The 26,153-nt window shown below is 46.9% G+C and overlaps 1 protein-coding gene across 2 annotated transcripts in view; it reads right to left on the bottom strand.

The window, feature by feature from the left end:
- Nucleotides 1–419: 419 nt before the first annotated feature.
- Nucleotides 420–26,153, bottom strand: part of SAE1 (SUMO1 activating enzyme subunit 1) — a 66,545-nt gene continuing 40,811 nt past the window's right edge. For both annotated transcript variants that reach the window (XM_058529689.1, XM_058529688.1), the window contains 3 exons: nucleotides 13,541–13,685; nucleotides 5,052–5,121; nucleotides 420–1,474 (listed from right to left, as the gene is read on the bottom strand). In XM_058529689.1, the coding sequence (XP_058385672.1) occupies nucleotides 1,382–1,474; nucleotides 5,052–5,121; nucleotides 13,541–13,685 (308 nt within the window). In that variant the 3' untranslated portion in view covers nucleotides 420–1,381. The remainder of the gene's footprint in view (nucleotides 1,475–5,051; nucleotides 5,122–13,540; nucleotides 13,686–26,153) is intronic.

Here is a 26,153-nt window from a genome sequence, read left to right as displayed (position 1 = left end):
AACGAAAGGTCTGACCTGTACTAGCTGTGGGACTTGGGCCACATGACTTAACCTTAAATGAGGCCATCGCCCACCGGCACTCTCCGCAATGCCTAGTACACAGAGGATGGCAGCATCAGGATCAGCTGTTTTACTCCTTTCCCATTATTATTATAATTCTTGTCACTGAGACCAGTCACTATTTAACTGAATTATTCAACAGACAATTGGAACCAGAAGCTTCTACGCACTCTGGAATTTGAGCAATCTAACCTTTGCTGCATCCCCCAGAAAAACAGTGGCAGGAATGGTGGCGGAGGGGAGCAATCTTTGAGTCATGTTAAAGCACCCAGTGATATTTCTTCAGGTTTAAAAAGGCAACTGGGAGGATCACTACCTGTCAGAGGAAGAAGTTTCTCATGTGGAAGAAAACAAACAAATTCTAAAGCAAATAACTTTATTTCTATCATTTCTTTTTAAAGAGCCAAGAAAATATAGAAAATATAAAAAAACACAAACAGCTGTGATTCAAGGGGTAAAGGACCGACACAGCCCTTATTCGCAACAGCCTCCGGAGTGGCCTGTGCTGCATCACTGGTGGGGGTTCTTTTAAAATGGCAGGCTCCTCTGTCTGAGCTCGGCCCCAATAAATCAGAATCCCCAGGGGGTGGGGCCCTGGAAACTGCCTTTTCAAACAAACTTTTCCCACTAATACTCAATTTACAAGGTCTCGCCTTAATACCCAAGAGGACTTGGTAACTTTTCCTCTCTTCCCAAATCCAGGCTGGAACTCAACTAATCCTAAACTAAAACTCAAGAACAGCACAGCAGATGCCACCTGTTGTTTTTCAGGCCCTCAAACTTTGGAGGAAATACATTCCGCCTGCTGTGTTTTTTCCTCTCTAAGGGCCCCTGTGGGCACTGGGAACCGTGGTTCCACTAGTGTTTCCTTGGACCTGGGCCTCGGTCCCCACCCGAAGTCGTGCTCTCTCTGTATGACATCAGGCGGGGAATAAGTCCAAGACGGCGGTACGGGCTCCTAGGCAACAAGGCGCGCTGGTTCCTGGCAGGCATCTCCCACGGTGCCCCAGAGGGCTGGTGATGCCGTGGTGGCACCAGGACAGAGAGGCATCAGAGGGGCTTTCAGGTGATGGCCACTCGGGGGCTGGCACAGTCTCGACAGTGCCGGGGTGGAGAGAGCCAGACCCCGCGCCCCCTGTTCAGCAGCTGCTGGTACTGGGAAGCGGCACATCCGTCCACCTCAGTGGTCGCAGGACACGGTCTGTACTGGTCCAATGACTCCCCCTCTCCCTCCCCGGAGATGCCTTCGTGGGGGAAGGGGACAGGGGACACACGTGGGCATGCTGCGGGTTGGCATCTCTGGGGTTGCCAAGTCGTGGGTTCACTTGGGGCCAAGGCACTCCACAATCCCATTCCCCTTCATGCCATCAAAAAAGAAGAAGTTGTTGTGAGGAGGGTCCCTTTGAGACAGGGCCTGGGGAGAGAAACAAGAGAGGGTTCAGCTCAAATGCTTCAAAAGGGACGAAATGGAGAAAAGAGGAAAAAACCTCCAACACCAGCTCTACAAGCAGTCTGGGCAGCGGCTCTCAGGAGAGGTCGATCTGCTCCCTGGGGCTATTTGGCTATGCCTGGAGACATTACTGATTATGACTGTCACGTCTCTTTGCTCTGTCCCTTCCCAGCTGTGTGTCTCTGACAGACCATTGAGCCTCTCTGAGCCCTACTTTCCCCATGTGAAATGAAAATAATAAATGTATTACATCTTGGCAGTAAAAGAGATGATGTACCCCCACTACCTAAAGTAATGCCTAACACTGAGAAGCACCGCTTGGAAACCACAGTAATAATTATTTACGACTATGCCACTGAGAAACGCAGTGCTTCATTCCGACACGTCTCAGGCGGCAGCATTCGTCACCTGAGGGGACACACACCGATGCAGAGGCGGCTCGTCCACGAGGAGCCAGTGCTGCCTGCCTTCCACAGGACGGGCCAGGGCTGGGATCCAGAGGGCCTGGGAGGTGCTCTTCAGCCATGGAAACGGTGATTATCTTGTGGGGTCAACAGAAGGACATGGCACTTTTAAACATGGGGTGGGGCTTCCTGAAACTACATGCTGAACCACATGTGTACGTGTGTACACTGGGGAAAGGGTCCAAAGGTGTCCAGCGAGCTTTCTAAGAGGTTCTTAACCCAAAAAGGGTCACCATTTCAAGAGGAGCCATCAACTAAGCAGGCCGCAGGGCAGGGCCTACAGGTCCCCAGGAGTACTGTGCTCGTCATTCACAGGCGGGACCTCCTTCACAGGGCTAGAAACCGGCCCTAACCCCCGGGACTTCTCCTTGAATGGAGCACCAGTCCAATCCATTTCCTCATCTGTAAAATGGGGACAGTTATACCCGCTTCAAGCGGTTACTCAGCCATTCGTCCAAGGAAAATATACTGAGCATCCACTCCGCCAGGTCTCGTGCTAGGTATTCAAGCTTCTGAGGCTTGGGGGAGACAGAGGCTTGCCTCTCTGGGCTCACACACGAAACGGGAAGTAAACAGCAGCCGCCCACTAGAGGTTCTGGTGAGAAGGAAATGTGGCCAAGCCTGTAATGCGCCTGGCGCACAGTAAACTCTCAGGAAGCGAGTGCTGCTGTCACTAACGGGGGCCGGGCGTCCTTCACCAGCATCTGGGGAGCCCAAGCACTCAGCCAGGTGGAAGGGAGGGTCCAAGAGGCCACAGCCGGAACTCCTAGACCCAGAACCCAGTTACAGGAGATGCGCCTGGTATGGCTGCTGCTGTCACTGTCACCTCTAGTGCTGAGGCAGGCAGACCTACTGTGGACAGCAGGGAGAGTAAGGAAGGGTGACTAAAACCTCAGGAAGCACGACATGGCAGGGGACATGGATAGAACATGTGGTGTCTGGAAAGACACAAGGAAGGAAGCAAAAAAAGACGATTCCAAGGGAGCAGACTTGCACATTTGCCCTCCATCTCCTAATATTTATTTCTCATGGGCGGTCAGATGGTCCGTCAGGAGGGAAGGGGGAGGTCTGTGGCCCTCAGACTGCAGGCCCGTACTGCCAGCTGGCTGAGGACTGGAACCGTGTTAAGTAAGGGGGAGAGGTAGGCACAAGACAGCAGGGCAGGGGGTGAACACAGGGTAAAAGGTAAAGTGCTTCCCAAGCAAGATGGGGGTAGGAAGATTCCAAACACACCCAGCAACCAAGAATGCTGAGTGCTCTGGCTATCTGGGATAAACAGAAACAAGATGCTGGGCAACAGCTGTCCCCAGCAGGCAGGAAGGAGGGGCTGCATCAGAGGTTAGCACTGGGACGCAGAGAAGCCAGTGCGAACAATGGGGTCCAGGCCACGTGCCCTGACCCCTAGTCTCCACCCTACACGAGAAAGCCAGGGAGCAGCTTCTCAGTGGGATGTAGAGAAGCGAGGCCGAGGGCGCAAGGACAGGGGTGCCATTCGGGGACGGGACCTGAGGCACGATGGCCACGTGGTGAAGAGCATGGGCCCAGAAACCAGGCCGCCTGGGCTCAAATCCTGGCTCCACCTCTTCTCTGCACCTCAGCTCCTCCTCCAGACACCAGGGATCACAACAGTTCCTGCCTCGCAGGGCTGCTGGGAGGACAAGATGAGTTTATCCATGTGAAGAACACGGTCTGCTTGTGGTACACGGTGGGCTTTCAGTAAAGCCCCTTATAGATTACTGTTGTCGTCATTATAGGCTACAAAAACGTGTCTGCTCCCATTCTTCCCTCATGATTTTTCCATCACTGTACTCTTTCCTGCTGAGTCTGTCTACAGGCAGCATCAGAATCCGTCTCAACACGTTCCTCTGGGAAACCTCTACCAGCTTCTCAGATTGGGCACAGAAGCTGCACTGTTCCTGTCAGTCTGGGCATAAGGCATAAGCAAAAGGCATAAGCACGGAAACAGGCACGGCCGTCACATGCTTCTCCTCTTCTCCCTCCAGATCCCCAGTGCTCACTCTACTGCCTATGGCCTAGAAGGTTAGATTTAGGGAAAGAATTCGGTCCAGAGAGAAGGATCAGGAAAGAGGAGAGACAAAAGAGCCTTGAGAAGATGGTGGGACTATCAAATTGAGCCAAATGTCTCCAGGGCAAATGTACAGACCCCAAGACAGAGTAGGGAAGCTGGGTCTCCAAATCGTCCTCCTCAGGTCGAACCTGACCTGTAAATGGACTTGGAAAATCATTTAAGCAGGCACAGCTCTGCTCCGTGAGAGAAGAGGACAAACCATCCCTGCCAGGCCACGAAAGCAGCCATAAGGCAAACTTAACATCTGTGGGCAAACACCAAAGTCCCCAAAGAAAGTAAACATGTTTGGCAGGATGCTATAGTTTTGTCAACCCAAATGTTCCAGAAGAGACTCAAACTGTGCTAGTGACTGGTTACGTGACCCCAGGTGGAATACTTCCCTTCTGAGAGGCAGTCACGGTCACTTTGTATAGGGCCCTGTGGGGCTCCTGGCATAGTACCCATGTTCCACTGGTACCGATTTCCCTCCTTTTCTATGGATACCTGTGGTGTGTGTGTTAACAAGAGGCAGCTCTGACGCCACAGTCAAGGATGGAGAGAAGCCGTATGAAGTGGAGGTTAAGCGCCCAGGTTTTGGAGGCCCTTCTCTGGGCCTCAGTGTCCTCCCCTTCAATGGGGATCATGAGAGTACCCATTTCGGAGAGCCATGAGGAGGAGAATACCTGGCAAATACCATAAGCACCAGATCACTACTCCGTACAGTACGGGATGGCAGATCGCACATTAAGGGCACTGTGTCCAGCTCTGGGCTTAGTGCAGAGCAGGCACTCAAAGGTCATTTGCTGAACGCCCACCTGGGTAGGCTGGAGAATGGGATGGCGTGGGAAGGGAGAAGAAGGCAGGAAAAGGGTAGGGCATGAAACAAGGGTGGGCAGGGCCAGAGAAACCTGGTAGCTCTCTACAACAGTCCTGGGTTCTCTGCGTCGGCACATCTACAAGGGCATGGTGCGGAGGGCCAACTATCTTCTGCTCCGCGATGACATTTTACCTTCACAATTTCCTGGGCCAAGATCCCTCCAACCACGGCACACACGGGGGCCATCTCGGAGAAGCAGAACCTAAAAGAGAAGATAAGTGAAACAGAGCCCTGCGGAACAAGAAGGCTGCTAGGACATCTGGAAAGGTCAGTAGTGGGCTGGCCTGAATGCAAACATCTCCTACTGGGTGGAGTCAATTCAGACAGCAATGCTAATGCTGGCATCTAGGTGTGAAAATCAAATCTCATTCAGGGGTTAGTAGGTGGTTGGGAAAGACCTTTGAACCTTGGCAGGCAGGAATTGTTTCACAACTTTTTTTTTAAGTTAAAGGAAAGACTATATCTGTGCTTCCTAAAAATAAGGTCCTACAAATATCAGATGTTTCAGTGCCCCGGTCACATTCTCGCAATTCTCTCCTTACCCGCAACGGGCAGTGGGTTCTATGTGCTATTCCCAGACAAATGTCAGGGAGAAGGCCTGTGTTAACATGTAGGAGGCACAGGAAATTTGGGGCCTGAAATTAAAGCACAGGGGCAGATGGATACCAGCCCTTCTGGGCCAGGATAGGGCACCCAGAGGAGAAATTTTAGCTAATATGTCACCTACCCCTCCAAATCACCTATCCTGGGTGGCAAAACACTTTCTTCCACCACTTCCCCAGAGAAAGTGTGGCCTGCCAGTTCCCATCACTGAACACAAAGGTTTTTTTTGGTGAGGAAGATTGGCCCTGAGCTAACATCTGTTGCCAATCTTTCTCTTTTTGCTTGAGGAACACTGTCCCCGAGCTAACATCGGTGCCAACCTTCCTCTATTTTGTACTCAGGACACTGCCACAGCATGGTTTGATGAGCAGTGTAGGTCTGCACCTAGGATCCAAACCCACGAACCCCGGGCCACCAAAGTGGAGTGCGCGAACTTAATCACTACGCCACCGGGCCAGCCCCAACAAAGGTGTTTTTTAAATAAGCAAACCAGAACACAGACAACTAGAAGGAAAAGCTTCCCTAAGGAACCCTATCACCAGGAGACCACCTCCAAGCGTCCTAGTTTGGTGCACATCCTTCTAGACATTTTAAAAAGTGCAGAAATCTAAACATATATAATTTAAAACCCAAGTAATAGCAACTATTATTCACTGCCCTGTTACCTAATGATGCTATTTAAGCTGTTCAACATCGTGATCATACATCTTGGCATACATAGGCGTCCATGTAATTCCTTATGGCAAATTCCTAAATATAGAATTGCTAGGTCCTGATATATTTTGCCAAAAGGCCCTCCAGAAAGGCCATATCCATTTCAACTCCCACCAACTGTGTTTGAGGGTGCCCGTCTCCTCACGCCCTGGCCAGGACCAGCATTCCCATCTGTTCAACCACAGAGGTAACTTTTCCTCCTGCTTATCAAGGTCCATTATAGAACTATAGAACACACAGAGAACTATGCCAAGGAAAAACTAGTCACCCACAATTCCACTACTGGAAGATAATCAAAAGCGGGAATATTTTTCCTTTTTTAAAAAAATACACCTACGTTCTGTGTGATCATACTATACAATTTAATATTCTGCTTTTTTTCTCTTAAAAGCATATTATCTCAACAAAATGCTAGCAAATCAAATCAGCAACATATAGAAAAAATTATACACCACAACTCAGTAGGATTTATGGCAGGAATGAAAGGTTGGTTTAACATCTGAAAAATCAATCCACGTAGTATGCCATATTAATTGAATAAAGGACAATAAACAGACGATCATCTCAATAGACACAGAAAAAGCATGTGACAAAACGCAGCACCTTTGCATGATAAAAACATTCAACAGGGGGCCAGCCAAGTGGTGCAGCAGTTAAGTGCACAGGCTCCACTGTGGTGACCCGGGGTTCACAGATTCGATCCCGGGTGCACATGGAAGCACTGCTTATCAAGCCATGCTGTGGCGGCGTCCCATATAAAGTAGAGGAAGATGGGCATGGATGCTAGCCCAGGGCCAATCTTCCCCGGCAAAAAGAGGAGGATTGGTATAGGATGTTAGCTCAGGGGTAATCTTCCTCTCACACATACAAAAAAATTCAACAAACTGGGAAGAGACGGAAATTTCTTCATCCTGATAGAGGGCATCTAAGAAAAATCCACAGCTAACACCATACTTAGTGGTGGAAAACTGAAAGCTTTCCTCCTAACATCAGGAACAAGACAAAGATGTCTGCTCCCACCACTTCTATTCAACATTGTACTGGAGGTTCTAGCTGGGGCAATTAAGGAAGGAAAAAGAAATAAGAGACATCCAGATTAGAAAAGAAGTAGTAATACATATTCACAGATGACATGATCTAGTATATAGAAAATATTAAGGAATCCACAAAAAAATTATTTGAACTATTAAGTTAACTCAGCAAGGCTCAGGATACAAGATTAATGTACAAAAATAAATTGTGTTTCTATACATTAACAATGAACATTCTGAGAATGAAATTAAGAATTCCATTTACAATAGCATCCAAAAGAATAAAATATTTAGGAATGTGTAAAACTAACACTCTGAAAACTATAAAACATTGCTGAAAGAAATAAAAGACCTAAAAAAATGGAAAGCTATCCCATGTTCATGGAACAGAAGACTTAATATTGTTAAGATAGCAATACCCCCCAAATTAATCTATATATTTGACACAGTCCCTATCAAAAGTCCAGATGCCTTTTTTGTAGAAATGGAAAAAAACATCCTAAAATTCACATGGGAATGCAAGGACCCAAAACAGCCAAAACAATCTTGAAAAAGAACAAAGTTGGAGAACTCACATGACTCAATTTCAAAACTTACTACTACAAAGCAACAGTAATCAAGATAGTGTGGTACTGGCATAAGAACAGACATATAGATCAATGAAACAGAATAATATGTATATGGTCAACTGATTTTTGACAAAGGTGCCAAGGCTATTCAATGGGAAAATAAAAAGTCTTTTTAACAAACGGTACCAGGACAATTGGGTTTCCACATGCAAAAGAAATAAGTTGGACCCCTACCTCACACCATGTACAAGTTAACTCAAAAATGGATCAGAGACCTAAATGTAAAAGCTAAAACTATAACACTCTTAGAAGAAAACACAGAGAAATAATTCTTCATGACCTTAGATTAGGCAATGGTTTCTTAGATGTGACAACAAAAGCCTATGAAAAAAGAAAAAATAGACAAATTATATTTCAAAAAAATTAAAAACTTGTACTTCAAAGGATACCATCAAGAAAGTGAAAAGACAACCCACAGAATGGGAGAAAAGTTTTGCAAATCATGTATGTGATAAAGGACTTGTGTCCAGAACATATAGAGAATTCTTGATTTAACAATAAAAAAATAACCCAATTAAAAAATAGGCAAATGATCTGAATAGACATTTCTCTAAAGAACATATACAAATGGTCAGTAAGCACATGAAAAGATGCTCTACCATCATTAGTCATTTGGGAAATAAAAATAAAAACCGCAATGAGATACAACTCATTACCCACTAAGGCCTAAAACAGACAGACAATAACACTTGTTGGCAAGGATGTGGAGAAAGTGGAACCCACACAAAGTGCTGCGGGGATGGTAAAGTGGTGTGTCCGCTGTGGAAGACGGTTTCGCAGTTCCTCAAAATGTTAAACATAAAGTTACCACATGAGCCATCAATTCCACTCTTAGGTATACACATTCAAGAGAAATGAGAAATTACGTTCACACAAAAACAAGTGAACATTTATAGTGGCTTCAGTCATAATTGCCAAAAACTGAGAACTCAAATGTCCTTCTACTGGTAAACAAACTGTGGTATATCCATATAATGGAATACTACTCAGCAATAAGAAATGAGCTACTGGGCCGGCCCCATGGCTTAGCGGTTAAGTGTGCGCGCTCCGCTGCTGGTGGCCAGGGTTCGGATCCCGGGCGTGCACCGGTGCACCATTTCTCCGGCCATGCTGAGGCCGCGTCCCACATACAGCAACTAGAAGGATGTGCAGCTATGACATACAACTATCTACTGGGGCTTTGGGGGAATAAATAAATAAAAATTTAAAAAAATTAAAAAAAAAAAAAAAAAGGAAATGAGCTCCTGATTCATACTACATGGATAAATCTCAAATGCATTAAGCTAAGTGAAAGAAACCAGACTCAAAAGACTACACACACTCTATGATTCCATTTATACTACATTATTAGGAAAGGCAGAACCACAGGGACAGAGAATAGATCAGCACTAGCAGGTGGGGAAGGGATTGACTACAACAAGGCATCCATCACAAGGGGATTTGGGGATGACGAAACTTTTCTCTATCTTGATTGTGGTGGTGGTTACACAACCCTATGCCTTTGTAAAAATGCACAGAACTTTAGAACAACACACACGCAATTCATAGAGCTGTGTAACAAAAAAGAATACATTTTACTGTACGTAAATTTTTAAAAATACACTATGAGGAAAGCAGAACGAACTTCACTGTATATTAAGTCTAAATAATAAAAATTAAGCAAGACAAAACAAGCATCACCTCAAGAAACAATCAGAAAAACCCAAACATGGGATAGTCTACAATATAAGTGGAAAAAAGAAAAAAAGTGGCAAACTGTTCTAGATCAGGAGCTGGAAAACTTTCTCTGTAACGAAGCAGACAGTAAATTTTTTTGGCTTTATAGGCCATATGGTCTCTGTTTCAGCTCTTCAAGTCTGCTGTTGTAGAGCAGTAAAAATGCTACAAAAGCTGTCACAGATAATGTATGAATGAGTAGGTGTGGAATAAAACTTTATTTACAAAAACAGGTGGCAAGCCATAGTTTGCCAACTCCAAGATTAACAGACACAGAACCAAATGCAACAGATGAACTCTGATACATTCTTAAGCATCATGTCATCAGTATGCCCCTCCCCACAAAACAAAAAGCAAAAAGATTTACAATGGCACCTAGCTGAGCAGTATTCAGGTGTTCACTACTGTACTATGCTTTTCCATTTTTCTGTATGTTTGACGTTTCATAATAAACATTTTTAATCTGTGCATAACGCTGTGTTGTCCTATATCATTAACTCTTTAATGCCTTTTCAATTTCTCTCTTATAAAGGTTGCTTCTTTTTCCATCACCCTCGCTAACAATGAATATTATGAGTATTGTTTAAAAACTTACAAAGGATGTTGCTGATTTTACATATACTATAGTAGAAAATGTATAAGAAGATATAATACTAAATGGTCAGTGGTTTTCTCTGGGTAATGAATTTGAGTGATTTTCATTTTCATCTTTGAATTTATTCTGTACTGTCTGACTTTTGCAAAACACGTGTATCTTTCTGTAATTCAAAAACCAGTAAGTTCACAAAAGGACAAACACTGTATGAGTCCACTTATATGAGATATCTAGAATAATCAAATTCATAGAGACAGAAAGTAGAACAGAGGTCACCAGAGGCTGGGCAAAGACAGAATGGAAGTTAGTGTCTAATGGGTACAGATTTTCAGTTTGGGATGATGAAAAAGTTCTGAAGATGGATAGTAGTGACGGCTGCACAACAATCTGAAGGTACTTAATGCCGCTGAACTGTACACTTAAGAATAGTTAAAATGGTATATTTAATGTTGTGTATATTTTACCATATTAAAAAAATTTCTAACAGTAAAAGTTATATTACATATAGAAATTATGAATGTTCATCATAAATGTTTATAATAATGAAAAACTATAAACAACTTAAATACCCACCAATAAGGAAATGGTTAAACAAATAACCATACATCAGACAGTGAAACATTATGAAGTACAAGTGAGGATATGGATCTGTATTTTTGGCACAAACAGGTCCCTGATATGCTGAAAAAAAGTTCTCATGGGAAGTATGATCTCATCTTGATATTTAAAAAGAGGAAAACTGAGTAGATACACATAGGGAAGACTGTGAGGCTGAACCGCGAAATGTTGGCAGTGGTCACTTCTCAACGTGAGACGACGGGGCATCCTCTTCTTCCCTCCTACAATTTCTGGCAACGGGCATCTGTTATTTTCATAATCAGAAAAGCAGTGAAGCTCTCTGAAAAGAGAATAAATGACGTAACATACAGGACAGAGCAAGCGGATCCGACAGATGAGGGCAAGGGAGGCTTGTGCATGGCTCTCTCTACTCAAGTGAGCAGACCCTGCTCGGCGCTGGTGGTGGACAATTTGCGAGGGCAGCTCAGCTGCCAGACGGCAGCTCATTTCCTTGCTGGCATCCCTAGCCCATCTCAGGCCTCATCTCCACCTATCCACAGACCGACTTCAAGAGGCCACCAAACCCCTCTCACTTAAACGGCGACAGAGTGGGAGCACCTGAGCCCCTGAGGCCCTAGACACAGGAAAGCGGTTTCTGCACAGAGAGTGGGCGGGGAGGGAAAACACTGTGGGAAGAAACCAGACAGCAGCCAGTTAGGCTGTGGCTTTCTCCTCCTGGGAAGCGGAGCCTCCGCCACTGGCTGGAGATGCAGAGGCAGGCCGTTCATCACTCTAAATGCCCAAATTAGTCACTTGGCTGCACACTCACGGCCCGGCACTAGGTATGCTTGGCGGCCCGGCCTGCCTGGCTGGGTCTGCTGAAACTGTAGCCCTGCGTGAGCCAGCCCCTCCTCCTGCCATGAAGCACAGGGCAGGACTCACTGGCTTCCCACACGCTGTCCTTCTCTAGCGAGAGATGTGTGCCTGCTGTTAGCCTGGGACAGGGACCCTATCCCAGCCTGCCTTGTCATGAGCCCCTGACTTCACGGTGTCAACTTACAAAAGCACCTTGTCAACTGCTGCCTCAAGTTTTGGCTGAGGGCTCAGCAGGTGGTTCAAAGCTCACTGCTGGTCCTGAATTGGGTGGTGGGGGGTTGTTAGTACCTAAATGAGGTTCCCAGCCACAAGTGAAGAAAGAAGGGACTAGGGAGGGAAGGGAATCTGATTCACTTTCTTGCTGAAAAGAAGCCAGGGCAGTGTGCTGCAACCAGAGATTAGCAGTGTGGCGAGACTTGGGAGAGATCTTGGTTGCCTGCTTACTAAAACCTCAGACAAGTGACTGGATCCTTCTGAGCCTGTTTCTTCATTTCACTAATGGGAAAATAATACCCACTTCAAGGATGATTGTGAGAATTAACTGTGGCCGTGTAGGTAAAGCACAGATGTCTTCAACACATGATGCTACTGTTACTAGCTACACAAGCTTGGACTAGGCACTTAACTGCTCTGAGCTTCAACTTAACTCCTCCTCACCGATAAAATGGGTTTTAGAGGACCATGTACATAAAGCAGCCACCACAATGCCTGGTACATAACAGCTGCTCAATAAATTACAGCCATCGTTACTCCTGCTACACACTGGAGGCACAGCACAGCAGTTTAGGGAGTCCCCCAAACATCCTGAGAGAACAACAGTGAGCAGAGGATCCCAGGACTGCATGGAAGGGACTCCTGACCACGTCATCATTTGGACCTCTCCAATCAAACCCTAAACCTGATAAGGGAGAAAAGCAAAAGACTGGCGGCCTGGGGCCGGCCCCGTGGCTTAGTGGTTAAGTGCCCGCGCTCCGCTACTGGCGGCCCGGGGTTGGGATCCGGGCACGCACCGATGCACCGCTTCTCCGGCCATGCTGAGGCCGCGTCCCACATACAGCAACTAGAAGGATGTGCAACTATGACATACAACTATCTAGTGGGGCTTTGGGGGAAAAAAGCAGGAGGATTGGCAACGGATGTTAGCTCAGAGCCGGTCTTCCTCAGCAAAAAGAGGAGGACTGGCATGGATGTTAGCTCAGTGCTGATCTTCCTCACCAAAAAAATAAGACTGGCAGCCTAAGGTGAAAGCATCGCAGTGCCCAAGGGCGAGGATGCCGGGAACACGGATGCCTTTGCTGCTGAGGGGACAGAGTGAGAAGCCATCAGTGGAGGGCAGTACGGCACTATCTACCAATGAGAAACCACAGTCTTCTGACCCAGCCTCTCCCTTTCCAGGAATTTATCCTGCCGTTACACCTGCGCACATATGAAACAACACACACACAAGGCCACACACTACAGCATGATGTGATGCTGAAAGCCTGGCTACGACGCGAGGCGGCAGGGACTGCTTCAATCAACTACGCTGCTCCCGTGCTGGAGTACCACAGAGCTGCCGAGACAAGCGAGGAAACTGCGCACTGAGCCAGAAACAGCCCCCAAAGATAACGTGAAGTGAAAAAGCAAGGTACAGAACAGCGTATTTAGATTTTATACTGCCTTGCATTTTGAACCATGTGAATATAAAACACCTATCACAAGGAACAGACCCTGCAGCTCTCTTTATCGTTCACAGACTGCAGTTACACCAACGGAGAGGGAGAGGTCTACAGAGCTGGCTGCTGCGGGAAGCGGGCTCTCCTCAGGGCTTCTGGTCTTAATAAAGCATCTCCCCAAATTAAGGCAAATACTGAAAGCAGACGCTGATCAGGTTAAACTGTGAGAAAAACTGAGACCAACCTGACAAAGTCTTCAGGAAGCAGGTCAGGATTAACACCCAGGGAGTCAAGCACATCGTTTCGAATCTGGAGCAACAACTCAGAATCTTCCCCAAAGGTATCAGAACTCGGGTCTCTTCCTTTATCCGTGCGGAACTTCAAGAGCACTGGGGACAGAAAAGGAAGGTAGGTTAGAAAGCAGGTCTTGTTATAATAAATGCTTACAGACACTGATATTTAAATTTTTTTTCATTCCTTAGGCAAGTAGTATATTAACTAAAATGTGAGCCAAGTGAAAGGTAATACACTTTTCATTTATTCAACAAATACAGTCAGAAAGGCAATCAAATAATTACAAAAACGACTAAAATTACTGGGATGAATGACACGATAGTAAAACAGAGGATCTGATGTCGTCTGTAGGGTGGCGGCAGGTAAGGCTTCCCTGAGGAAGCAATAATTGAGTGAAGTGTGTGTGAGTTTGGGCAGGAAGCAGGGGAGAAGCTTCCAAGAGAGGGAAAAGGCCATATTATGACCCAGAAGAGAGGTTAGGAGTGGGAGGCATGCATTCTAGGCATCAGTTCAAAGGGCCGCTTCAGCGAGAAAGGCCAGCCAAATGGTCAGACTCATCAGACAGGCAGGTCATTACAAACTAAACCTCCCTTAGTACAACAATTATGTCGGCCTCCAGAACCGGATGTTTAATTTTGGTTGTGAACCAGAGGAAAGGTTCAGATGATGGCAGCGAATCAGAGCTACTGTGTAATGAGATCCTAACAAGGTTTGAATTTTTAGTCCAAATTGATCAAAATACCAGCACCTTCTACTGCCACTACACCTGTCCACTGCATGCTGAGTGGGTGGCATTCTTGTTCTCACATGCTCCCTGAGGCAGGAGTACAGCCAGCTTTGAGCCTGGGCTGTAGGGCAATGCTCCTCCCTCCCACACCGCGCGAGCTTTCTCAGAGTGGAAGCAGAGACGTGGGTCCGGGTGCTCCGGGGAAGCTAGCACCCAGAGGGGGCAAACCTGGAGGGGGCTTTACAGTTTGCCAAGTGTTCCATTTAAGTCTCATCAGTATCTGCTGACTGAAAAAGTGAACTTATTCAGCAAATTATACTCTCTATCAGTACAAGGGGCTCTTTGCTAAAATTGAGGTGGATTGAAAACTCAGGCAATTGCTCTAAGGCTCTTTAAAAATGCAAGTATTTGGGGCCGGCCCCATGGCATAGCGGTTAAGTTTGACGCGCTCTGCTTCAGTGACCTGGGTTCGAGGGTTCGGATCCCAGGCACAGACGTACAGCACTTGTCAGCCATGCTGAGGCAGCAACCCACATACAAAAAAGTGGAGGAAGACTGACACAGATGTTAGCTCAGGGCTAATCTTGCTCAAACAAAAAAAAAGAGGAAGCTTGGCAACAGATGTCAGCTCAGGGTGAATCTTCCTCACCAAAAAAAAAAAAAAAAAAAAAAAAAGCCAGTATTTGGAACCCACCTCAGACTAAGGAATCAGTCTGATTCTCTTGTCTTCTTAAGACTCACAAATAGTTTTGGTGATGAGCAGCCCGGGTTGAGAACCACTCTCCAAGAAGTAGTACAAATTCATTCACTCACCAGCATGACGGAGCACTTCCTGTGTGCCTGGCAGACCTAGGTGCTAAAGGCACAATGGGGAGTGAGCGAGTCTTGGTCTCTGCACGCATGAAGGCGACTGGGGGAGGACAGGGAACTCAGGAGCCACAACCGACAGCTCCAGTGAAGCCCGAGAGAAATTCATAAATGGGTTATAAAGTGTTCCAAGAAGATCCCAAACCACGGAGGCCCAGGTAAAAGATGATAGAAACTGCTTCCGGGCTCTGCTTTTCTCAGTGCCAGTTTCAGAGAAAGGCCCCTGGTCCCTATTTCTCTGGCAACTTTTACATGCCCAGTATAGGGCTCTGCACATCAGAGGTTTAAAAAAAAAAGGCTCCAGAACACCTGTTTTGAACACTGTTTGCCATCTGAGAACGTTACTCTCCTCTCTTTTTCAAGATCACAGTGCCTGGAACCCTCAATTCCACCTGACCACTTGGCAGCCAACTCAAAGCTGAGGACAACCTGCTTGCTGACTAACACTGATCTGCCATCACCCAAGCTTAACTTCTAACTTTGTAGATGTGTTACTGAATTCCCATTTCGAGTAAATGAATGCAATCAAGTATGCATTTGGGGGCAGGCTGGAGACAAGACTGCAGAAGTGGCAGTTAATCCCTGTTTAGACCACACCTCTTTCTCAACAATGTCCTGTTGAAGACAAAGGAATCTGGAAATCTGCTAGTCCAGCCACAACAGAGGATACTCCGAGCGGACTGTATCAAATGTCAGTGCTATTCCTGTCCATCACTCCTGACAAGCCACGACGACAGACCAGAATGAGGAGCAGTGTCGCCTGAGCAGATGATGGAGGCAATGCCAAGCACAGGCTGCTCACACTGCACAATCCGAGGCCCCGCGGCCACCATGTGGACACCGAGTGAGGCTGCTTGGTGGCCAGCCGTCAGGGGGTGGACAGCAGCAGGAGCCCCACGCTGGCGGCCTCCTGTGCGCTCCTCTCATTTCTGTGTCACTGGGACTGAAGCACCAACTGTCATAAGGGACGGAGAAGAGAGAATAATTTTTCAGCCCTCACCACATAGCTTTTCATCTTTTGGTTAAAAAACATAGCGCTAAGATCAAAGCTCAAACCGTTATAATAATTGCAAAACAAACAGTGCCTCCTATGTGCCAGGCACCATTCTCAACATTTTACACGCATTGACACTCATCCACAATAAACTGGTGAGGTAGGTGGCTCCTACTACTCTTCCTAGTTCATAGATGAAGAAACTGAAGCCAGAGAGATTAAGTGGCTTATTTGATAAAACTGCCAAAAAGCAGTGGAGCAGAAAGGCCAACTCTCGCCCTCCGAATCTGTGCTTCTTAACCCTACTCGAATCCAGGAGAAATGGCAGGACCATCAGGAATGCAGCCCCAAGGATTCCAAGCGGTCTGGCTCTCTGCCCCTCACCTCAGGAGGACTCCCATTCAACCACATTTGCGCGAGATACATTTTCCAGATGGGCCCTGCCCTCTCTCAACTGTCTATTAATTTTAAGGTACTAGCTCATTGGGTGGAAGTGCAGACGGAGGCCATAAGAAACCCTGTCCACCAATCTTCAGAGCAAGCCCAGTTTCACCCCAGAAAGAAAGAAGACGGCACTAATAGGAGGAGTGAAGGCAGCCAGCAGCTGGCCCCGCTGCTTCTCTGGGCCCCTCGCCTATTCCTGGTGTAGTTCGCCTGGACAAGGGCCGGCAGGCTGGCACCGTCCAGATACCTCGCTGACCACATCTGAAGTCCTCTCAGGGCCTCTGGGAAGGGGGCCAGTCAGTCCGGCCACTTATTTGCAGCAAAGCAAACAGAAGCTGTATTTTTCACTCTTTTTCTAATGTCAGCACTCCAGTTAGCAGGGGCGGAGGGGGGCGGGAAGAAGCTTGTGTTCTAGACAGGCAGCAGCCTCAGAACTGACCCTAGCCCCTGACAAGTTCTTGCTTATTAAATTCTCCTCTTTGTTCTGCTTTCTGCCCCTCCCAAAGAGCCAGACACACACACACCATTGTTGACTCTGCATTTCTGAAGAGTACCTCCCCACCAGTTTCCAGATTATAAAACTGTTCTGTCAAGATCAAAAATTGTCAGGGATGGAGAGCTGCTCTGCCAAAAGATGACTCATCGAATCACAGCAAAACACTGCACAAAATTAGAGTTCCAAACTTGATTAACTTCATCTGAGCCTTTTAATTAACTCAGGTTGCTGAAGTCCAGGGGGATGACATTCATTGCTGGAGATGACAGGCTAGAGTCTCTGCTTAAGTTCAGGACTTGCCCATGTAACGGAAAGGCAAACTTCAAAAAGGAGAAACCAAGCACTTTTTCGTGGATTAGAGGAAAAACTGGGTACATGTGAATATACCACTACTTTTGCAAAAAAAAAAACAAAACAAGAAAAAACAAAAAGAAAACCACTCAAATTCAAATGTAATCTGAATCAGAATAACCAATTAGCATTATAACAGGAATTTAGAAAGCAATATTATTAATCACTGTATTTCTTTCTACAAACTTCTTATTGCATTTAAATTGTGATTTTATTTAGCATAATCACTAAGGCCACTGAAAAAAAACAGTATTTTTATAGGAAAATAATAAAGTCAATGTTGCAAATTAGCCTCGACTCAATTGCAGTCTCCAAAAATAGCTCAATCGAAGGGGGAAAAAAGCCAAATCTATATATAAAAACCTCTTTTGCCTGACTGGCGCCTCAAACTTTTCTGTGCCAGACACCCTTGGCCCAGTCCCTCCGGCACTCCCCAACCTACCACAGTCCCCTTCTCCCCCAGCATGCTCACTTAGTGAAGACTCATCTCTGGGAATGGCTTGGAAATTGGCTCCAATCCTGCGGCACATAAACTTCCAAGAAAACAAAAAGTACAGTGACCCTCTTAGCCAAGAGCCTATCTTCTAAGGCCAAAATCTAGGTCTGCCCTTCAGTCAACTGTTCATTCGATAAATATGTGCCAGGCCCTGAGCTGGACAGGGGAGAGCGAAAGGGACGCTCTGCCCTCTGTGAGCACTTAGGGCGACAAACAAAAACGACGTATGAGACAACGAAAGGTGGGCAGCAGAAAAGGAGCTCCAACAGAGCATGATGGGGGAGGAGTCGGGGGGTCTCCTCACGCAGCCAGAACCACCTCACCTTCACTGGTCCCCAGCCCCGAACACCTGACCCTCACTGCCCTCTTGCCCTCGGGCTGTTCTTCAAGGCCTGCGGCACCTTCCCTCTGCAAAGCCCTTCCTAGGCCTGGGAGCGCTGAAACCCGAGGCAGCAAAGTACAGCAGTGGGGGGCACAGCTCTGGAGCAGACTGCCTGGGCTGAGCCCCTCTTCCCACTTACTGTCACCTTGTGCCAAGTGCCCACGTCCCTGAGCCTCCTCTATACAATGGGAATCCTCAGAGCACTTCCCATCTGGGGTTCAAGGCTTAAAAGAACTAATACATGGAAAGCACTCAAGACAGTGCCAGGCGCAGGGTCGGCCTTCGGTAAATGACAGTGTAAGAGTATTCCAGAATTGTTGCTATTCTTCTGCAATCTCCAGAAACCCAGCTCCCACATCTCTATAGGTGACATACTTGCTCTGGTGACCTCCATGTCCCACAGCAGCTCAAGCTGAAATTCTGCATGTAACCACCACCAGCAGCTCAGTTGTGAGCTCTGGAGCCTACGCCGACTCGGCTCTCACCAGTCTCCCTGATACTCTCTGCACGCTGCTCTCCCGTTCATGGCTCGTAATCTCAGCCTGTGATTTCACAGTCATCTGTGTAAACCCGCTTGTACAAGGACTCGCTTGTCTCCTCGGCTAGATTTTTGTGCTCTGTGGGGCAGAGAGCATATCTGTCTTGTTCACTACTGTCTACTTAATGCCTAGCACAGGGCTTGCCCCATAGCAGGCACTGAGAAAATATCCGTTCCACGGGAAGCCTCAATGTTTGGGGAAGGAAGGAAAACAGTCACATGTGAAAGGAGAGGGCTCACGACAAAGTGACACAAAGTGACATCCTCACAGATCCTAACCAGACTTGCTCTTTTACTAATCAAATTGAATATAGTTTCCAAGATACCTAGGATGGATCTGTTTCTTATCAAGAATTTACAAACATGCTAGACATGGCACATCCAACAAGTAACAAAAAAGATACATAGTGCACACCACGCCTGCCCTCAAGAGGGAAAAAAGATAGAAGGCTGGCTTTCCATGCCCTATCTGAGGGCTAGAGGTCCAGAACAGCCAGCACATGAGGGGGAAGCTCAAAGGAGGGACAGAGCTGGACCGGGGAGGGCAGGGACATTTCAGGGAAGCCCCCATGATTTTGGCTCTCGCAGCCTCTTACCTTCCATGGCATCTGCTCATCTGTCAGCTTAGCTTCACAATACTTGCCCCTTCATTTACCTCACTCTTGGCTGTCCTCTTCAACCCAGAAACTTAAAAGTCTGTGTGTGCCTGTGTTCATTCATTCGTTTTTTTTGTTTTTTGTTTTGTTTTGTTTTTTGTGAGGGAGACCAGCCCTGAGCTAATATCTGATGCTGATCCTCCTCTATTTTGCCGAGGAAGATTGGCCCTTAGCTAACCTCTGCGGCCATCTTCCTCTACTTTACATGGGACGCTGCCACAGCATGGCTTGACAAGCTGTGCGTCGGTGCACACCCGGGATCCGAACCGGTGAACTCCCAGCTGCCGAAGCAGAGCGCACGCACTTAACTGCTTGCGCCACCGGGCCAGCCCTGATTCATTCGTTTTTTTCATCCACGAACACTTCCTGAGCACCTGCTCTCCACCCCCACCCTGTGCTGAGCTGTGCTGGGGACTCAGAAGTGACTCAGACAGCCCCACGCCCTGCCCTCGAATGCAGAGCTTACAATCCACAGAGGGCACCCTCATCAGCCCTGTCTGTCACCACAGCCACACAGTCCTTTGATCTCTTTCTCCAGAGAACTTCACCTCCAGAGCAGCCTCCCCTGAAGACTTACTCTGAAATGCCCCTTCTGAGCTCCAAGTTTTGGTCACCCTTTCACCTCTCCAATGAAACCTTAGTCTATGACCTCATCACGTATCAGCTCAAAACAGGGAAACAAAGCTGTCTCTTGTTATTTACATCTCACTCTCCTCTGAAGAGTTTGAGGCAACCAGATGAAAGTCGATGGGGGAAAGCACAGTACTACTTCTCAGAAATGACCTGAAAATGAGATGCCATTTTTTGCCTACCAAATTAAAGACCAAGATTACTCAACCTAAGCCAGAAGGCAGAGGGACCGGCATCGTCATCCACCCAGAGCTGGAGGGAGGGAGTGTGAACGCTCAGTAAACCACGTGAAGACATGGTATGGAGGATCTTTACAATGCTTCTTGACCGGTGATTGAATTATGTGTAAATATAAATAGTCATTGCTGTGGTATTTGTACCACAGAAAATGCGGAAATAATCTCACAGCCAATAAGAGGATGGTTACATAAAATATGCTATATATCGACAGAATGGAATACTATTCAACTATTAAAATTATATGTAAGCAGTTTCTAGTCACACGTTTTTTGCAACATTTAGGTTAAAAAAAGGCATATAATATCCTATGTTCAGAATAAGCTCTACTACATGAAAATAAAATATAACAAAATGAGGTAGGTATGCTTGTTACCATCCCCATTTTAGCGGGGGGAAACTGAGGCTTAGGAGAGAGAGGCTCGGGGTCCCACTGGACTCAAAGGGACCACCTCTATGTTATATTTTATATTGCCGTCCTATGAGTAGAGACAAGACAGAAGATATGCTCGTCAAAAAAAAAATCACTTAAAATGGATTTGGCTCCCCATCCCAGAGCCCAGGAGTGTGAATGATGCAAACAACCCATTCACACTCTAGTCCGGCCAAATATTCTATTTCTCCCCTAAAAAATGTCAAGTGATTCCTGAGCTTGACTGTCACCTCTGAGGTGGAACATTCTGGCACGTATTAAAAGACTGTAATTTACAAAAAGAAAGAGACAAAAAAAAAAAGCTTCTAAAATGCAGAGGTAAATTACGGGGAGGATAAGTATGGAGATCCACGGACCCCACTGCACGGCCCCTGACCTCTCAGCTTTGCCCCCTGCACCCTCTACTCACAAGCGATTCTGACAGAGCCCTCTCCATTCAGACCACCCTGCCTGGTCACAAGCAGCAGGGAGAGAGGGTCTTTTCTCCAGGCCAGCACTTGAGTGGCACATGACCTTGACTCTGGGCATCTGCTGCTCTCTGCCAACAGCTCTTATGGAGGGAAGATGGCACAGGACATTCCCGTGACTGTTGTCTGACAGGCAGAGAAAAGATGTGAGGCTTTAAACAAGAACTGCAGCTGGGCTTGGGGCCCGGGAGCAGCTCAAACACTGGCTAACGCCGGGGGTGGGGGAGAAGGGGGCCTGCAAAGCAAAAACAAGGCAGGTTGTTGACAATGTTGCCCATTATTGCAATCTGGTCTCGGTGGGCCTGTTTCACATCTGCAAAAGTGAAATAAGAAAATGTCACAGGGCTCTTGTGAAGTTCAGATTTAAAAAATGGACACAATGCGACTGTCTGTAATGCTAATAATTAAAGTCTGGCTGAGAGCAGTGTTGGGTGATGCTTAAACACTGACTAGGTTTCGTGACCCTAGACAAATGACTTAGCCTCTCCAAGACTCGATTTCCTCATGTGAAGACAGGATGGTCATAATAAGACCTGCTCTCAGGAGGATGCTGGGAAGGTTTAATGTGATCGTGATGACTGTAAAGCATGTAATCAACAATTACTGACGCACAACCTGCGCCGGGCCGTCACGTAATCCTGTGACCCTATGAGGCAGACCCAGGGTTACGCCTCTTTTTCAGAATGGAGGAGAGCAGGTGCCAAACCAGAGTCTGTTCTCTCCCCAGACTCCACCCGCTGATGGCTGTGAAGCACTAACCTGCACTTCTGGGCCACCTCTGCCCTTCCCCTCACCTCTCCTCTCTCTGCAGGGCAGTGCCTTCTTCCTTTCTGAATGACTGTGGTCTGCGTTCTCTACCACTGATAAGGCAGTGGCACCAAAAAAAACCCAAACAAAAAAAAACAAAACCCCCTGCTTTTTTCTTTCTCCCTCCCTACAAATTATTTTTAAACTTTTGTGGTCATGACAGCAGCAGATCAACAAGCACTCAGCTGCTGCCCCATTATCGGAACCCACTTCCCTGTGGCCGTCTCCCCCTCGGTAGTTATTGTCATTGCCGGGCACCAAAACACCCACTGGGGAACACCGGGCCAAACAGCGATGGCTGCCTCCGGCCTGGTTTGCAAAGGTTACTAGTTCTAAAATAAGAAGTTCCTTCTGCAGAGCACTAGTCACCAAATCAAGCTGAGGTCAGAAGACAGTCAATTAAAAAGCATAAAAACAAGGAGGTTGGGAGTCTGGTGGGGACAGGGAGAAGTGAGGAAGAAGGAATCAAAGAAATAAAGTTTTCTAAAATCTTTCTATAACAGAACAAAAAAATTACCATGTGTCCATCATTAAGAAACCTTGCAGGGCCGGCCCCGTGGCTTAGCGGTTAAGTGCGCACGCTCTGCTGCTGGCGGCCCGGGTTCGGATCCCGGGCGCGCACCCACCCACCGCTTCTCCGGCCATGCTGAGGCCGCGTCCCATATATACCAACTAGAAGGATGTGCAACTATGACATACAACTATCTACTGGGGCTTTGGGGGGGAAATAAATAAATAAATAAAATCTTAAAAAAAAAAAAAAAATCCCTTTAAAGAAACCTTGCAAAAGAATCCACGCAGTGATGAGAAAGAATGAGGTATAAAATATTACAAAGTTCTGGAAAAATACACAAGAAATGGCAGGTTCCTCTGAGGTATCTGAATATTTTACTAAGAGGATGTCTCGGGGCTGGCCCAGTGGCATAGTGGTTGTTTGCAAGCTCCACTTTGGCAGCCTGGGGTTTGAGGGTTCAGATCCTGGGCGCAGACCTACACACCGCTCATCAGCCATGCTGTGGCGGCATCCCACATACAAAATAGAGGAAGATGGGCACAGATGTTAGCTCAGGGCCAATCTTCCTCAAAGAAAAGGAAAGGGAAGGGAAGGGAAGGGAGGGGAGGGGAGGGGAGGGGAGGGGAGGAAAGAAAGAGAGAGGGAGGGAGGGAGGGAGAGGGGGAGAAGGGGAGGAGGGGGGGAGGGGGGGAGGGGGGGAGAGGGAGGGAGAGGGAGAGGGAGAGGGAGAGGGAGAGGGAAGAAAGAAGTCTTATTTTTACAATTAAAAAAGGGAGAAAACAGAACTATTTCTAAGGCTCTGCTATACACCATCACTGGGAATTGAAGATTATCAACACCTTCCCCATGTCCATATGTAAAAACAGAGGCCACAAAGTGAAGGGATTTGCTCAAGGCCAGGAAGTATATGGGAGGGCTGGGACCTAAACTTCTTTCCTCCAAATCCAAATCTGGAAACCTCAAGGGCTTAGGTGACTGAGAAGATTGGCAGGAGAAAGCAGACATAAATTCCAAACATGTTTGGCTCGACTTATGAACCAAGAATAATCAGCCACCTTAGAGAAGATACTAATTCCCCTACAGAAGGCCCGAGGTCCGACCTTGCCTGCTCCTAGCAGAGATATGAGCTGCTGGTTCCTAACGAGCCCTTGGTCCCTGGAAGGGGACAACTAAAGGAGAGTGGAAATGCTCCCTAATCCTTTGGATGGTTAGGCACAGTCCTACAGACAAGTCTGGGGCTCAGAGGTACTTCCTGTCTTTCGGCACAGTGGGGAAAGGCCGAAGGCCAGCTATGCAAATTAGCACCACCTAGATGGCTTTACATGGGCCTAAAATAAATTAATGAAGCCACACACTAAGAAATGGCAAGATGCTCCAAACTCGGGACAGGTCGTTGCAGCAAGCAACCTACCCACATTTACGAAGGCCCTGCTCTGCATCAGGCCTGTTGTCCAGAGTGTGGTATGGGATTACAGAGGAAGGAAATCCAACTCAGATAAGGGGAGTTAGGTTCCCGGAGGTAACATCAGAGCTGAGCAGGGAGGATAACTGGGAAGGGCTGAAGCAGGATATTCCAGGCAAAAGGAACAGAAAACCGTAGAAACGAGGGTGTGACAGCACGGGGTGACAGATGTCTAGGGGACAGCAAGTAGTTCAATTTGAGTGTAGGGTTCAAGGAGGGCAGAAGGGAGTGGAAAGGAGAAAGAGGTCAGCAGGCCCCAGGTCTGAGATGCCAGTCCAGGAAGTCTAAATGGTATCCCGAAGGCAAAAGACAATCATGGAAGGCTTTTAGTTTTCAGACAGATGAGTCAGGTGACTGAAAACAGCTTAGAAGGAAGAGATCTGAAGGCAGAGACCAGCTGGGAGTCTGGCAAAGGCCCTAAGCCACAGATGAAGGTTAACGGTGGGAGGCACGCCTGTAGGAGAACCCACGGTCATATGAGTAGGAGGCAGGGAGGGAAACAGGAGGTGTCTAGGCTGAACTCCACTCCCGTAGAGCCCCACACAGAGTGTCTGTCTGGGGCTCTAGGTGAAAGGAGCTGCCAATCAAGTTCTCAAATTTCACTAAGTCTCTGTAGAAGAGAAAACGGCAAGAGGTTGGAACAAAACTAACAGCTCCACCTGGAGCGCTGTTCACTCATTCCGGCTCTGGGCGTACACTGGCCGCACAGTAGGACATCTCACAGCTCATGTTAATCTGCCCCACGACCAACAGGGAGGCTGGGCAGGGGAAGCGACTCACCAGAGACCACCACGCGTGCCCTTTGCCCCCTCTAGTACCTGCCTCCAAGCCACCATTTGTATTCCTACTAAGGTCCTGCCCAGCTCCAGAAAAGCTGAAGGCTTGATGCAGTTAGCTAATTGTTTATATGCAAATACACCCCCTACAGTCTGCCTAACACTACTGCTGGCCAGAGGAATTCTCTTTGCAGAGCAATGGCCCAAAGTGGAGTCCATCCAGCCTTGCTCAGCAGTGGCGTAGTACTTACTACCTTCTGCCTGAGTCATCAAGGCTCTGCTGTTCTCGCTCCTGGGATGTGGTATTTCTCCCACAGCAGAGGTCTCTAGGCACTCCTGAAAATCTCGGGGAACCTCTATGACTCCTTTCCAGAGGAACTGTACACAAAGAACACCAGAGAAAGACCTCTCCACCATGTGAAGAGATGACAAGCATGTATTGTTAAACACGCCCTTCCTACGGACCCAGCACAGATCAAAAAGCCCTTTGCAGGCATTACTCATTCAGCCATCAAATATCAGGACTTTTCTAGGTGCTGAGAATTGGGTTTTTTGGAGATCGGTTCTGGTTTAGTTTTTCATTATTTCAAATTTTATTTTTAAATAATTTTAGACTTACAGAAAAATTGTACACAGAATTCCTGTATAACTTCACCTAGATTCCCCAAATGTTAACATTCTATAACATTTGTCATTATTTCTTTATATTTATATCTATAAATACACACATTCTTTTCTGGATGATTTGAAATTGGCCTCTAAATACTTCAGTGTGTATTTCCTAAAAACAAGAACATTCTCTTACATAACCACAAAACAATTATCAAAACTGTGAAATTAACATTGATAAGAGTAGTATTACCTAGTTTACAGACCTCTTCTAAATTTTAACAACCGTCCCACTAAAATCCTTGAGACCAAAAAAAATTCTTCCCCTGCTCTCAGATCCAATCTAGGATTCCAATACTCCATTCAGTTACCATGTCTCTATTCCCCTTTAATCTGGAATGCAGTTCCTCAGTCCTTCGTTACACTTTTGAAGAGTATAGATCATTTACTTTATAGAATATTCTTCAGTTCGAGTTTGTGTAATGTTTCCTCATAATTACTCAGATTACCCACTTTGGACAGCAAATCCAGAGTAGCGCTGCATCCTCAGAGCATCCTGTCAGGAAGCATGAGATCTAGCTGTCCTATTCCTGGAATGTTAACTTGGATCTCTTGGCTGAGGTAGTCTGCCAAGGTTCTCTACAGTCTCTCTTTGTAATTAATTAAAAAGTATCTTG

Source organism: Diceros bicornis, chromosome 34 (assembly GCF_020826845.1).
Source record: "Diceros bicornis minor isolate mBicDic1 chromosome 34, mDicBic1.mat.cur, whole genome shotgun sequence".
Classification (NCBI taxonomy): Eukaryota; Metazoa; Chordata; class Mammalia; order Perissodactyla; family Rhinocerotidae; genus Diceros; species Diceros bicornis.
The sequence above is the reverse complement of the archived record's forward strand: the minus strand, read 5'-3'. Positions and strand labels throughout refer to the sequence as shown.